This window comes from Lissotriton vulgaris, chromosome 2_1 (assembly GCF_964263255.1).
Source record: "Lissotriton vulgaris chromosome 2_1, aLisVul1.2, whole genome shotgun sequence".
NCBI lineage: Eukaryota > Metazoa > Chordata > Amphibia > Caudata > Salamandridae > Lissotriton > Lissotriton vulgaris.
In genome coordinates, this window is record NC_141687.1 from 344,316,338 (window position 1) to 344,331,823 (window position 15,486).

The 15,486-nt window shown below is 47.7% G+C and overlaps 1 protein-coding gene across 2 annotated transcripts in view; it reads right to left on the reverse strand.

The window, feature by feature from the left end:
* The window catches only part of TAOK1 (TAO kinase 1), a 1,246,355-nt gene that overhangs the window by 725,552 nt on the left and 505,317 nt on the right, over positions 1-15,486 (reverse strand). For both annotated transcript variants that reach the window (XM_086955104.1, XM_086955103.1), the window contains exon 8: positions 3,769-3,860. In XM_086955104.1, coding sequence (XP_086811230.1) covers positions 3,769-3,860 — 92 coding nt within the window. The remainder of the gene's footprint in view (positions 1-3,768; positions 3,861-15,486) is intronic.

The window sequence follows — 15,486 nt, forward strand, 5'->3', positions numbered from 1 at the left end:
CTGTCCTCGTTGAGACTCCCGTCGTACCATGGTTTGGAGATTTTAGTAGAGACTCTTTTTAGCTGCATAGGTGCGACCTCATTAATTATAGAGGTCATAGCGTTGATATAGTGGTCAGTCAGAATTTGGACGTCCGTGGCGCCTGTAGGTGGGAGTAGGAGATTGCAACTGTTAGTGGGGCAAAGAGCCTGGTTTGAGTTTTTTCAAGTCTCTTTTCCAGACTTTGGGCTTGGAGAGTTGAGCCGGGATGATTTTGACTTTTTCATTGATAAAGAATGTGATAATATAATGATCTGACCAGTCACAGGGTTGGATGGATTCGAGTTGGATAGACTCCTCTTTGGAGATGATCAGGTCGAGGGTAGAGCCTTTCTTGTGGGTTGGGCTGTTGCATATTTGGGTGAGGTTAAGGGCAACAAGGAAATTTTTAAGACTATTTACCACTGCGTCGTTGCGGTCATTCCAGTGAAGGTTGAAGTCACCAAGGTATATTTGGGTGAGCTGCCGTCCGGAATTGGTTGAGATCATATCCATGATTTGTTGGGAAAAGGTGAGATTGTCCCTGGGTGGGTGGTAAATGCTGTGAAGAGAGCATATCGGTTTGCCCTCACTAATGATGTCGAGGCAGATGTATTCCCAGGATGTTGGGGATGGTAGGGATGTGGAATTGACTTTCTGAACAGAGAGGTTGTCCCTGTAGATGCATGCGATTCTACCACCTATTTGGCCTTTTCTGTCGAGCCTGATAATGTGATAGTTGGGAGGAACCAGAATGTCCATTATGGGTGTTGAAGATTCAGTTAGCCACGTTTCAGTCAGGATGATTAGGTCAAGGTCCTGCGATAAGAGTAGTTCAGCAATGGCGGCGGAATGTTTCGTGGCCGATCTGCAGTTGAGAAGAGTGCATTTGAGACGGGGTGTGTAGAGGGTGTTAGATGGTTCTAGGGAGAGAGGGATTTTTCTAAGGTTATTGGGGATAGAGGATCTGCTGTTTAGTGTGGGTGGTCTAAGGGGATTTGGGTGTATCGTGGGAATGTTGCGGTGTGGTGTGGTTGAGTGAAGTTCGGGGGCTGGGTCATAGGAGCGGAGAAGGATGAGTGTGTCGAGGTCAGAAGAGGAATTGTGGGTGCGGCGAGGGCGGTTGTTGCGATTGAGAACTGGGATTGAGGTCGGATTGGGGTGGGATAGCTGATCGCGAGAGTTGGTCGCGGGGGTGGGTGTGTCTAGGTCAGAAGAATTGTGGGTGCGGCGAGGGCGGTTGTTGCGATTAAGAACTGGGATTGAGGTCGGATTGGGGTGGGGTAGCTGAGCGCGAGAGTTAGTCGGAGGGGTGGGGGACAAGTTGGGCGGGGATGTGATGATGTGTGAGGGGTTGCGGGGGCGATGCGGGGGACGAGGGCAGTTGCTGTGCCTATGAGCCGGGATTGCCGCCTGGTGTGGGGCGTGATTAGGGTGGGAGTCAGCCGGCGGAGTAGGTGACAAGTTGGGAGGGGAGATGGAGGTGGGTGGGGGGTGTATGGGGTGTGTGGAGAGTAGTTCTTTGATGGCGTGTATCTCTTCTTTGATCTGAGTGAGGGTGGCCGTGATGTATTCCATCGAAGGGTATGTGATGGGGGTGGGGGTGACCGTCAAGGGTGAATGGCTGACCAGGGAATTCGTGTGCATGTGGGAGAGAGGGCTGGTGTTAGAGCAGGTCTGCGTTGTGTTGGTGTGAGGGATGGAGTTAGGTGGGCAAGAGGTTTTGGGCGGTAGGGGTGTGGATGAGGTAGGGAGGAGGATGGTGTTATGGGTGAGGGCATTGGTGGTAGGCGGGGGGGTCAGGGTGTAGGCAGGGAGACTGATAGCCGTGGTGGGGGTGTAGGGAGGGTAATGGGGGCTGAGAGTAGGAGGGGAAGTGGGGTTGGAGATGGTCCTGTTGAGGGGGAGGGGAGTTAAATTAAGAGAGTGGGTATGTTCTGCGAAGTTGGTTGGAGGGTAATGAGGACTGAGAATGGGGGGGGGGATAAATGGGAGGAATTGTCAGAGTGCGTGTTATTCTGGTGGTGAACTACGTTAGGTGTGTTATGGGTGGGAGCTGTGCTGTCAGCGGCGAGCGGGGTGTTAATGCCCGCTGTATGTGTGATAGGAGAGTTGAAGGTATGTGTGGAATGCGTGTTATTCTGGTGCTGGACTACGTTAGGTGTGTTATAGGTGGGAGCTGTGCTGTCAGCGGCGAGCGGGGTGATAGTGCCCGCTGTATGTGTGATGGGAGAGTTGAAGGTATGTGTGGAGGTCCGCGAGTTGGTAGAAGGGGAGGGGGAGAGAGCGGTGTAAGAGGGGGAGCGATCCGTGTCTGTGAGTGAGTGCTGAATTGCGATAGTGGGGTTGTGGGTAGGGGATGGGAGGTCAGGGGTGGTAGGTATGTCCCTGATTGAAGCGTATGTAGCTGTGAGGTCATGATTGGCGTGACTAGGGGAGATGTGAGTGTTTGTCCGTGAGTTGGAGAGGTGTTCTTTGAAAGTGGGGAACATGTTGTCTAGTAGTTCCAGGTTCCTGTCTGTCGATTGTGATAGGACAATCCCGTTATTGTAAATAGTGATGGTGGCTCTGCCTGGAAAGACTTGGGATGGTGTGATGGAGAGAGTTAGACTATGAGCGGATTTTCTGGTGGAGGATACTGTGAGTAGGGTGAAGAACGCGTTTCTCCATTGTGCTCTGCGTGTGGTGTGGAAGATGATATCAGTGTTCAGGGATCCATTGACCGGTGAGAAGTAGGTGTCAGCAAAGGGCGTTTCCGGGTGTGACCTAAGGAAGTTGTGTTTAAAGCGTTTGGCGGCTTTTTTGGTGAGTGATGGTGGGTAGTTGATTTTGTATGTGTGTTTGCCGATAGAGTCCATGTTGCGTTGAAGGGTTATGTACGTATGGGAGAGTGCACTAGTGCACTATAGTGGTACAAATGTGCGGAAAAGCAATTGTGCCAAAACAGTTGCATACAGTAGGTTACACAGTAATAAGTTATAGATTACCAAAGTGGCAATAGTAGTCAGGCAGCCTACCCAGGAAATAAGAGTGAGCAATAGAGCGAGTACATACGGTAAATTCTAAGGCACAAGGTGTAAGGATAGGCATAATACTGATAATATATAAGGGTAGGGTACAATGGGGGAGTGCACTAATGCACTATAGTGGTACAGATATGCAGAAAACAAATGCGTACAGTGGCAACCTGCCTTAATAGGGTCCCTTCGGACCCTGAAAAATACACCAATGTAAACAGTGAGGGGCTAAACAACGAGTGCAGTCACATGATCAAAATAAGTCTGACTCAACAATGCAAAGTACCCAGGCTTGCACAAGTGCAAATAGGGAACTAGCTAACTTATTATGGCCACAGATGTAATAAAAGGTTTAATAAAAACTCTGATAAGAAATCAGAACATCTAATTAAGATTGGTCAGTGGATAAAAAACCTGAATGTGCACAAAAGATGGGTCAGGAAAATTGGGAAACTGAGCTGACTGTTTACATAGCGGTACCGTGAGACACATACTGGGTGTCTGCAAAAAGAGCATCCATAAAGATTCTCGGTATAATCAATACTGAAAATATCTTTCTGGCGTATGGGGACAAAAAAAAAGAAAGAAAAAAAACACATTTACAATTGCATCTTTGCTGATGATGCTAGAATGGTTTAGAAATATACCAAAATAAAGTTGTTGATTTTTACCACTTATCTACAACTTCATTTCAGCATAACGTTTTGCATATGACATGTTATACTATGCTCACCTAGCTCAATGCTTGTGATTCCGAGAGACCATACATCTACTTTACCATCATACTGGCCTTCATCCATTGCCAGGATCACTTCTGGGGCCATCCTAAAACACATTAAAAGACTGTCATTTTTGCATGAAAGTTGGAATACAAAACAAAGAAAATGGTAATTTAAATAAGACCAGAGATTAGCCCTATAATGAAAAATGTGACTTCAAGTTGCTCATATATAATACCGCTGTACCGGTATGGTACTAAGTTTAAATTCATAAACAGATCATGAGTTACACTTTTCCCAATTAAATATCTCTCTTCAAAACCTTTTTAAAACACTGAAAAGTACAACATATTATTTACTTTATTTCTGAATTAACTGCAAATAGAATTAAATTCAGTTTAGGATAAACAAATGAGTTGCATTCACGTTCATTTTACTGAGCCTTACAAAAGCATAAAACAAAAGGTTTGCTAAAAAGTAAACCCTCAATTAAGAGGAATTTGGTCCTTCCATATTAGGTCAGAAGGCTGTTCCATAGTTCTTCAATACAGGTTATAGGGTAGGTTATATGGGGTAGCGTGGAGGAGTAGGTGGGGAAGAGTTAAGGAGGTCAGGCCATTGTATTTCACAGCGGGAAAGTGAAGGGGGTGGCTTCCCCTAAACACTGCCACCAGATTTATTCGTAATTGAAAGGCAGACACACACTACGTATTTACTGGAGACCCACAGGACTGCAACAGAGCTCCTTAACTCATCTAAAAGGCCTTTACAAGGGAGTCATGATTTGGATCTCATCAGCCATGCCAGCCAGGTGAACCCTCAGAGTCATTATGTGGTGATAGAAGGTACACTAGATGGTGCACCAATATAGCTCTATGCCTCAAACATAATCACTCAGTTTCTGGTTAGCCTAACCCTCACGTTAGTGTGGGACATGTAAGCACCGAGCGTTCGGGCGGGGACTTAAACTGAATACATGATATGGTACTGGCCAGACCAATTCCCCCTTGCAGGACCCAACTAGCATTAGGGCAGTGCGCTACATTGATACTTGAATACAGGGACACATAGCTGCAAGACTTGATGCATTATGCACCATCAGGTACCCGAATTCTCATACTACTCCCTGGTACACCAGCTGCATCCTGGAATTGATCTTTGTAACTCGGCGACAGTTCTCTATATTCTAACCACCGAGTACCTAAGGCGCATCCCTCTGAGAAGACAAATCACTCAAAATGCTGATGCTATGGGGCAGATGGCAAGACACTGATGCATTTTCAAGACATTGTGGATTACGTCTCTTCAAGAGATTGGGTATCACTGGGGCAATTCTTGATGTAAAGTGACCTGATAAGCACAATTACAGCAGCATGGGACCTGGATTACAAGGAACCAACAATAAACAATTTCTCTACATTTACTTGTCATCCATAGGGATAATAAGAGGGCAGTCACAAGGATATGAGGTCCTCCTGGGGGGGGGACTCAACGAACTACCCTGCACTTAGGGAGAGGTGGGCCCTATGCATTAGACAGAAGTTAAAAGGCAGACAATGGACATCCTCCTTGGAACACATTAAGAGGGTATTGAAAAATTTCTGCCTCAAATATACCTAATTCAACTACCTACACCATACCTATCTAACACCCAAGCAAATTATCCACCCTAGACCCCGCGTAAACGATCTCAATGCCAGTGGCTGGAATCCGACTTCTACGGTAGGGCATGCAATTGCCCACATGCTGCACGGTTCTGGTCTGAAACACTAGCAATGACAATGGAAATAATCTGTAAACTGTATACTCAGTCTTGTGTTTATTAAGGGTGCTGTCATGCACTAAAAAGAACAAGCATGTCAGGAGCAACTCTTCCATCTCTTCCGGAAGGGCTCTCTCGCATGTACGTGTGCACTGATAAAGGCCCTTTTAAAGAAACCTAACCTTGACCAGTCCAACTTAGCCAACCTTCGTACCATTTCGCTCCTTACCTGGATGAGTAAGATACTGGAAAAACATATAAATACTACCCTAGTAGGTTTTCTAGAATCCAACGATCTCCATTATTCCCAAACTGGCTTTCGCCCTCAACTAGGGACCGAAACTGCCCTTTTAGCAGTAACTGAGGAGCAGAGGCGGATCCTGGATCAGGGAGGTAAATATCATCCTCCTTGACCTCAGTGCCGCTTTCGACACTGTTAACCATAGCATCCATCCCACACCGCTAAAGAGTGTGGGAGTGACCGGGATGGCTATAACATGGCTCCAATCCTTTCTCAGCGATCGGTTCTTTCAGGTCTTTGAGGGTGATGTCTCCAGCCGGCTGTCTCTCAGCTGTGGGGCTCCGAAGGGCTCCTCCCTGAGACCCATGCTATTTAACATCTATACGAGTCCCTTGGCAGAGATCGTCCAACCATTTGGAATGAAAATCATCACATATGCAGATGACACGCAGCTCGTGGTGGCATTGAACCACCCCGAGAGGTCAGCAGACACCCTAGGCCCATGACTAGAGGAAGTTGCCAAATGGAGGGAACTCTCCTGCCTTAAGCTGAACAGGAATAAGACCGAGCTTATGCTCCTGGGCAACTCAACCTCATTCAATCCTGTTTTGCTCTGGTGTAACAGCCTCGGTCCTGCACCAGATCCGAAGACTCAAATTAAGAACGTTGGTGTGTGGCTCGATCGCTCGCTCAGCTTTAATCACCAGGCCGCCAAAATCTCAGCCACATGCTACGACTTCCTGAGGATGCTCCACAAGATCCTTCCCCTTCTCCCTTTTCAGGCGAGAAGGGTCATGGTTCAGGCCCCCATCATCTCTCGCCTGGACTATGCGAAATCCCTCTACCTGGGATCCCCCCAAGCCACCATTCATAAGCTCCAGATCATTCAGAACTGTGCTGCTTGTATGCTTCTTCGGGTCCCCAGATGGCAATCTGCGAAACCTGCAATAGGTGTGAGAAGTTGGCCCGATATATGATGCTCACTAGTTCTAGTGATCACCTTGTATCAGTCCAAACAACCCTTATGGTGATTGGCTGTAAGTCATCCTTATAGACCAGCTATCTTAATGGTAGCATGGACAAAGCAATCTTAGGCTAAACTCTTTTGGCATGTGAAGCCAGCTGTTTTACCACATATAACCCCTTGAATACCAAATGAAAGGACACCACACAGGTAGTTATGAAACTCTTCATGAGATCAGAGGGCTAAGCACATGACAAGACTCTTAAGAAAAATACGTTAAGTTGCACGAGTTACAATGTTGCCCTAGGGGCGCAACAAACCATATACTAAACAAATGGTATAAGGAAGTCGATTAATGAAATGGAGCTGTCCAGAGGCTGTAGGATCGCTGGGACTACACTATCCTAACTTTAGGTAAGTAATAGGAGGCCCACGGAACGCGTGTGCAGAGTGTGAACTCACACGCAAGATGCGTAACAACGTCTATGAACAGTACAGTTCAAGAAAAAGGTGAGTACGGACAATCCTGACTAGATAGGACTAAAACGACTGTGGAACTGGACACTAGGAGAGTCAATCTACCCTTGAGCACCGAAATGCTCTTGTTACCTCACCCACGGGCTGCGGGGGCATAGGTGCGAAGTCGTGTCGTGTTTCTGCGTTGAAGTCTATGGAGCTTGAAACAAAAGATGCTGCAGGCGACCAGGAGGAAGATGTCCGGTGCGACCCAGAAGAAGAGGACCTGAAAGCAGAGGGGACAGTGTTCAAAGTCACTAGCCAGTGACTGGAGTGGAACCAGGAAGGAACCAGAGGCTGTTGTCGCGATCAGGTGAAGAGTGGACGCTTGACTCTGCAGCCACGTGGACCAGGTGGTATCTTCGATGACCAGGATGGAGGCCCGAGCTGTCCCAAGCAGGCTCTCGCTGTCGGCGGTGTCGGATCCGGATTTGGAGTCAACAGGCCTTGGCAAAGGCAACCCACGCGGTGAGTGGAAAAAACGTCTGGAGCGGACCAGGAGGGTCCGGGATGCCTCTCTTTTGGAAGGAAGCAAGGGCCAGTCTGGAGCAACCAGACCAGCAGTGTTGATGTCGTGGATCGTCATCTAGGAGGCCACTAGCCAGCCGGCAAGTGACCAAACAACGCGTCGAGCAGCAAACAGGCAGAAGGGCCCCACGCAGATCTCGTGGATGCTGGAGGGCTGGTCTTCGGTGCTGGAGCTGCTCGCGGGTGGGGCTTCTCAATCCCCAAAGCACTTCGCCGAGGTTACCTCAGAAGTCGTGCTGGAAGCGAAGTGCAGTTTCTCCAAGATGGCCGGTCCCACGTGTCTCGTCGCACCCACGGATCTCAGCTGTGCTGCAGATGTAGGTAGCAGTCAGAGAGGTCTGGGAATCCGGGTCTCGTCGGGCTCTGAAGTCTGGATCCTCGAGGGAAGACGACAAAGTGAAGCCGCTGGACGCTGATGGTGCCTGCTTGTGCAGGGTGGACACTCATTGCCCACAAGGGAGATTTCTTCAGTCTTCTGTGTAGAAAGTCGAAGTCCAGAGTTTCTTCTTGTAGAATTTCAGTTCAGGATTAATCTAATTTGGAATGGGACCAGCTCCAACCTTTATTCTCCTGAAGGGGGCTGTACTATCACTAGGTCCCAACTATGGGTGGGACCAGGAAGGGGGGTGGTTACACGCCAGAGCTGGGTCTGGAGTGCCCCAGCAACTGGTTTGAACCGGTGTATGCACAGGGCACCTTGTGTGCCCCAGGCATGTCTCATTCCCATCAGCCCTGTCCTACCCAATACACAAAATCCTGTCTGAGGTGGTGCTAGCACCTCCCAAGGCAGGAAACCCTTTGTCCAGGCCTCCCTCGCTGGAAGGACTCCCAGCAGCAGGAGGTCAGACTTGTGCCTGTGGTGGCAGCATACATTATGTGATGCTGAGGCTCGAGTTAACTTTAACCGGGGTTCACAGTTACATACATGTCGTGTCCCTCTAAAAGGGTGGAATGCTACCACCGTCGCCAGAATCGGCGAGGGGGTGGTATTCCAATTCGTATGACACCTTACTCGACATGTTTTGATAATGCTATGCCAAAGTTAGCAATAACCGCGAGGTTATAATGCACTTAAGAGTATATGGTATAGCGATATCAGGGAAACAGCTAAAGGACTTGGTTCCGAAAGCTATAGACCGGCTCAGCTCTTGCCAGAGCACTATCTCACATAATTCCAAGCACTCTACCTCCAGGATTGTTAAGGCCTGCCATAGGAGTGACTTATAGGAGTATATGTGTCCATTTTAGGTTTAGATATAGGTACACTATATCTAAAGCAAAGGGTGATTACACCACCTTGCCCCAGCTGATTGATCAGCCAGTTGTGTCAGATTTGGATGGCCAGCCAGGGGTGGCATTATACATGCTGCAGCCCCTGGTAGGCCTTGGGTTCACTTATGCCCTGGGTACCTATGGTACACTGTACAAGGACTTACGAGAGTGACCCAATACCAATTGGTAAATGCACCTAAGGTACATGGATGTCAATTTAGAGAGAGAACAGCTAGGCTGTGGGTCTGATTAGCAAGCCCACAGCCAGGGAAAGTCGTAAACCAGTGAAGCAAAAATCAAAAATCTGGGGTGACCATAGGATTGCAGACCCTGTTCTCCTACATAACCCCCCCCCCCCCCCCAAAAACTTAGGTACAATAAACTAACCTTGACCAGGTGAGTCTTCCTGTTATAAGTGGAAATACCTGGAGAGACCATCTGCATTGCCATGGTCAGTCCCTGGTCTGTGCTCCACTGTAAAGTCCATCCCCTGTAGGGAAATGGACCACCTCAGAAGTTTGGGGTTTTCACCCTTCATCTGATTTAGCCACAAGAGGGGCTTATGGTCTGTCTGAATCTTGAAGTGAGTTCCAAATAAGTATGGCCTCAACTTCTTCAGGGCCCAAACCACAGCAAAGGCCTCCCTCTCAATAGCTGACCAATGTTTCTCTCTTGGGGTCAGCCTTCTACTTATAAAAGCAATGGGCTGGTCATGACCATCAATATTCAGTTGAGATAGAACAGCTCCCACACCCAACTCAGAAGCATCTGTTTGGACAATGAAAGGTTTGGAGCAGTCTGGACTCTTGGGAATAGGTGCAGTGCACATGGCCTGCTTTAGGTCATTGAATGCCTTTTGACAGCTAACTGTCCACTGAACTTTCTTTGGCATTTTCTTACTTGTCAGGTCATTAAGAGGGGGTCACAATGGTCCCATAATTTCTGACAAATTTCCTGTAGTAACCAGACAGGCCTAAGAAAGCTCTGACCTGTGTCTGGGTGCTTGGAGGAGCCCAGTCCTTTATGGCCTGTATCTTGCTCTCCAATTGGTTAACTTGCCCTCCACCCACAAGGTGGCCCAGGTACACAACCTGACTCTGCCCTATCTGGCACTTAGTAGCCTTGATAGTGAGGTCTGTCTTTTGCAGGGCCTCCAAAATTTTCCTCAGGTGGATCAGGTGATCCTCCCAGGTGGAGCTAAAGATAGCAATATCATCAAGATATGCTGCACAGAAGTCATTCAGCCCAGTGAGAACTTGGTTCACCAACCTTTGAAAAGTGGCAGGTGCATTTTTCAAACCAAAGGGCATCACCACAAACTGGTAATGACCTCCTGGGGTAGAAAATGCTGTTTTGGCCTTGGCATCCTCAGCTAACCTGATTTGCCATTAACCAGCTGTCAGGTCAAATGTACTCAAGAATTTGGCAGAAGCCAATTTATCTATGAGTTCATCTGCTCTTAGTAGTGGATGGGCATCTGTCTGAGTGACAGCATTGAGACCCCTGTATTCTACACAAAACCTCATCTCTCGCTTACCATCCTGGGTGTGAGGTTTAGGCACTAGAACTACAGGACTAGCCCAAGGGCTCTCAGAGGGTTCAATGACTCCCATTTCCAACATCTTTTGTACTTCTTGTTTTATGCAGTCCCTGACATGGTCAGGTTGCCTGTAGATTTTACTATTTATAGGCAGACTGTCACCAGTGTCCACCTCATGGGTGCACCAGTTTGTCTGACTGGGTGTCAGAGAGAACATTTGTCTAAAGGATTGAAGAACTTGTTTGCAATCCTTTTGCTGATGTTCAGAGAGGCTGTCAGAAAAGACTACACCATCTACTGACCCATCATCAGGGTTCTGAGTGAGCAGGTCTGGGAGAGGGTCACTCTCTTCCTCCTGTCCCTCATCTGTAGCCATGAGCAAGCCCATATCTTCCCTGTCAACGAATGCCTTGAGCCTGTTCACATGAAGTACTCTGTGAGGGCTCCTGGGAGTTCCAAGGTCTACCAGGTAGGTGACCTCTCCCTTTTGTTCAAATATAGTATGGGGTCCAGACCATCTGTCTTGGAGAGCTGCAGGGGCCACTGGCTCCAACAACCACACCTTCTGTCCAGGCTGGTACAACAGTAAGGACAGCCTTTTGGTCATGCCAAGCTTTCTGAAGCTATTGGCTGGCCTCAAGGTTTTTAGATGCCTTCTCCATGTACTCTGCCATCCTGGAGCGGAGACCAAGTACATAGTCCACTATGTCTTGCTTAGGCTTTTTGAGAGGTAACTCCCATCCTTCCTTCACAAGACACAGGGGCCTCTTACAGGATGCCCAAATAGAAGTTCAAAAGGGCTGTAGCCAACCCCCTTCTGTGGGACCTCTCTGTAAACAAACAGAAGGCAGGGTAAAAGGATGTCCCATCTTCGCCTAAGCTTTTCTGGTAACCTTTTATCATCCCTTTTAGGGTCTTGTTGAATCTCTCCACAAGCCCATTGCACTGTGGGTGATAGGGGGTGGTGAATTTGTAATTCGCACCACACTCCTTCCACATTGCAGTAAGGATCCTGACATGAAGTTTGCACCTCTGTCAGAGACAACCTCCTTAGGAAACACCACTCAAGTGAAAACTGCAAGTAGGGCCCTGGCCACAACAGGAGCTGTAGTGGTCCTTAGGGGAATAGCTTCTGGGTACCTGGTGGCATGATCCACTATCACCAGTATAAATCTGTGCCCAGATTCTGTTGTGGGGTCCATTGGTCCAACAATGTCAATCCCCACTCTTTCAAAGGGTACCCCCACCACAGATAGTGGTATAAGGGGGGCCTTTGTTGTGCCACCTGATTTGCCACTGGCTTGACAAGTGACACATGAGCGACAAAACTCTTTAGTGTCTTCAGACATATGAGGCCAGTGAAAGTGTGAGACAAGTCTTTCCCAAGTCTTGTTTTGGCCTAAGTGACCTACAAGGAGAATCTCATGGGCTAAGGTAAGAAGGAAACCTCTTAGAGACAAGGGGATAACCAGCCTCCGGTAGCACCAGGCTTGGGGTCTCTCTTGCCTCAGAGTATAGGAGTCCATCATCCCAGTACACTTTGTGGGTACCTGTAGCATTCCCTGCAGCCTCAGCAGCAGCCTGCTGTCTGAGGGGCTCAAGAGAGGAAAAGTCTAACTGTGCCTGCCTCAAGTCTGCCCTGGAAGGTCCCCCTGCCCCAAGGTACTAAACCTGTTCAGGTTCAAGCTCCTCTAGTACAGTTCCTTCTGAGGTCTTTGGGTCAGTCTCCTCAGAGGGCTGATCCTCCACATGAGGCAGGGGGGAAGGCATAGCCTTAACCCTACTGCTCTCTCTCTTGGGTAGTGTCTGGTCCATTGTTCCAGGATCCAGCACTAGTTCAGCTGGGCATTTCTTGGCCTGTGACCTGGTCACAGCAAGGACATGTGCTGACAAACCTAACATTTCCACATGAGCCCTATACTCCACATCTGACCATAAGTAGTATTCCAAATCATTGCCCAACAGACAGTCCACTAGGAGGTCTGAACTAACTACAACCCTTTTGAGGCCAGTTACCCCTCCCCAGGAGAAATTAACAAATGCCATACTGTGATTGGTAGTGACATTGCTAGCATTGGTCACTAGGTAGTCTGAACCTAGTATTACCTGTTCAGGGTCCACAAAGTTAGGTGTCACCATAGTGACACTGGCACAAGTGTCCCTGTAGGCCTGAGCCATTTTTCCATTGATCAAAGGCGTTTGCCTGTACTTGCCCAGAGTACTGGGACTTACAGTAGGGGTCATATCCATGTCCCAGTACAAACAAGAACAGCCTGAGTAGGTATTCGAACTAAGTCAGAACCCACCTCAGTTCCCAGGGTTAAACCAACTATAGCCTTGGGAGGTGTACTACCACTACTAACTGTACTAGGGGGTGCAGGTGCCTTAGGGGCAGTAGTGCTAGGAGCTGTGCCTTTCCTGGTGCACTCACTAAACCAGTAAGTTTTACTTTTACAGTATTGGCACCATGGTTTTCTTTGGCCATCATTCTTCTTTTGGGAATTTTGGGACCCACCCTCCTTAGATTGTTGGGGCCCTGTTGAAGATTTCTGGTCATTTTGCTTATTCTCCTGATTAACCTTTTGGTCTGCTTTCTTCTGGCCACCACCCTGGTTCTGGTTCTGCTGTTTGACCCTTGTCCTGACCCATCTGTCTGCCTTCTTTCCCAATTCTTGGGGAGAGGTCAGATCTGAGTCAATCAAATGCTGATGCAACAACTGGTTCTGAAAATTATTTAAGATTTGCTCTCACATAATTAGATTATACAATCCTGTGTAATCAGTAACTTTACTTCCCAGTAACCAGTCTTCCAAATCCTTAGTGGCACAATCAACAAAGTCAGTCCAATCCTGAGCTTGAGTTTTCTGGGTGTCTCTAAACATTAACCTGTACTGTTCAGTTGTTAAGCGAAACCCATCAATGAAGGCACTTTTCAGGACTTGGTAATCATTAGCATCCTCATCTCTAACAGTGAGGAGCTTGTCTATTCCTTTACCTTCAAAGGACAGCCACAATATAGCTGCCCACTGACTCTGGGGTACCTGCTGTACTTTGCAGGCTCTCTCCAAAGCAGTCATCCATTTGTGGATGTCATCTCTTACTTCAAAGGAGGGCACTATTGTACTCAGGTTTCTGTTATCAAAACTCCTGTCTTTATCTCTAGGGATAATGCTGCCACTAGTGGGTTCTAACCCACTCAATTTCTGCTCTCTGGCAAAGGCAAGTTTCTCTTTGGCAAAGGAAAGTTCTTCCCTCTCAATCCTCAGATTCACTTCCCTCATCTTAGCTTCATGCTCTCTCCTCTGAGGGGATGTCATCCCTCTCTGAGAAGATGCCTGAGAGACATGGGTGTGAATAGATCTGTTAGAGCCTCTGGACTGAGACCCAACTCGTCTATTCCCAATGTTAGGCCTGCTTGAGGATGGGCCTGGGGCTCCCCCAGTTCCATTCTCATGTAGACTTAAGTTGGCCCTGGTAAGTCTGCTGACTCTCTCCTGACCATTGTCTACCTCTCCATCAGATGAGTCTCCATTCTCCTCTTCCACTTCTTCAGTCTCAGAGGTGTTATAGTCATCTTCTAAAGGGGGTATGCTTCCATCTGCTGGATTAGAGGGCCCTGTATTAGAAGCCCTTCTGGCATCATATGTCTCTAAGAGACCTAACAGAAAAGGAAGGGTAGGGTTTGAACCCTGTTTCAGTTGCCTGGAGGTACACAATTGTCTCATCTCCTGGAAGCTGAGTGCTGCATATCTGGAAAGGACCTGTGAAGGGTCACTAACCACAAGGGGAGCCACGGTGTTCTCTGCTGTGGTAGACATGATTTCTAGTGAGGTGTAAGTGGTGCACTTACCTACACTATGGGTTTTCCTACTGATCCCTTGCTAAGAGTTGTAGTCAGGGTGTGCTACTCCCTTTGTACTACAACAGCTGGTTCAGTAGAACTCAGAGTATGTCTAAGCTTGTTATATGTACCTATGGTACCTTATGTGATCTTTCAAATGATATCTGAAGATTATATTTGGTAAAAACAACAACAAGCCCAAATCCCAACCGCTGCACACCAATGTGAGAAGGTTGCCTAATATATGATGCTCACTAGTTCTATTGATCACCTTGTATCAGTCCAAACAACCTTTATGGTGATTGGTTGTAAGTCAATCTCATAGACCAGCTATCCTAATGGTAGCATGGACAAAGCAGTCTTAGGCTAAACTCTTTTGGCATGTGAAGCCAGCTGTTTTACCACATATAACCCATTGAATACCAAATGAAGACACCACACAGGTAGTTATGAAAATAACTAAGATATTTATTAACTAACAAAACACCTCTGAACTCTTTATGACATCAGAGGGCTAAGCACATGACAAGACTCTTAAGAAAAATACGTTAAGTTGCACGAGTTACAATGTTGCCCTAGGGGCGCAACAAACCATATACTAAACAAATGTTATAAGGAAGACAATTAAAGAAATGGAGCTGTCCAGAGGTTGTAGGATCGCTGGGACTACACTATCCTAACTTTAGGTAAGTAATAGGAGGCCCATGGGACGCGTGTGCAGAGTGTGAACTCGCACGCGAGATGCATAACAACGTCTATGGACAGTACAGTTCAAGAAAAAGGTAAGTACGGACAATCCTGACTCGATAAGACTAAAACGACTGTGGAACTGGACACTAGGAGAGTCAATCTACCCTTGAGCACCGAAACACTCTTGTTACCTCACCCACGGGCTGCGGATGCATAGGTGCGAAGTCGTGTCGGGTTTCTGCGTTGAAGTTTATGGAGCCTGAAAGAAAAGATGCTGCAGGCGACCAGGAGGAAGATGTCCATTACGACCCAAGGGTGGCTCGAGGAAGAAGAGGACCTGAAAGCAGAGGGGACAGTGTTCAAAGTCACTAGCTAGTG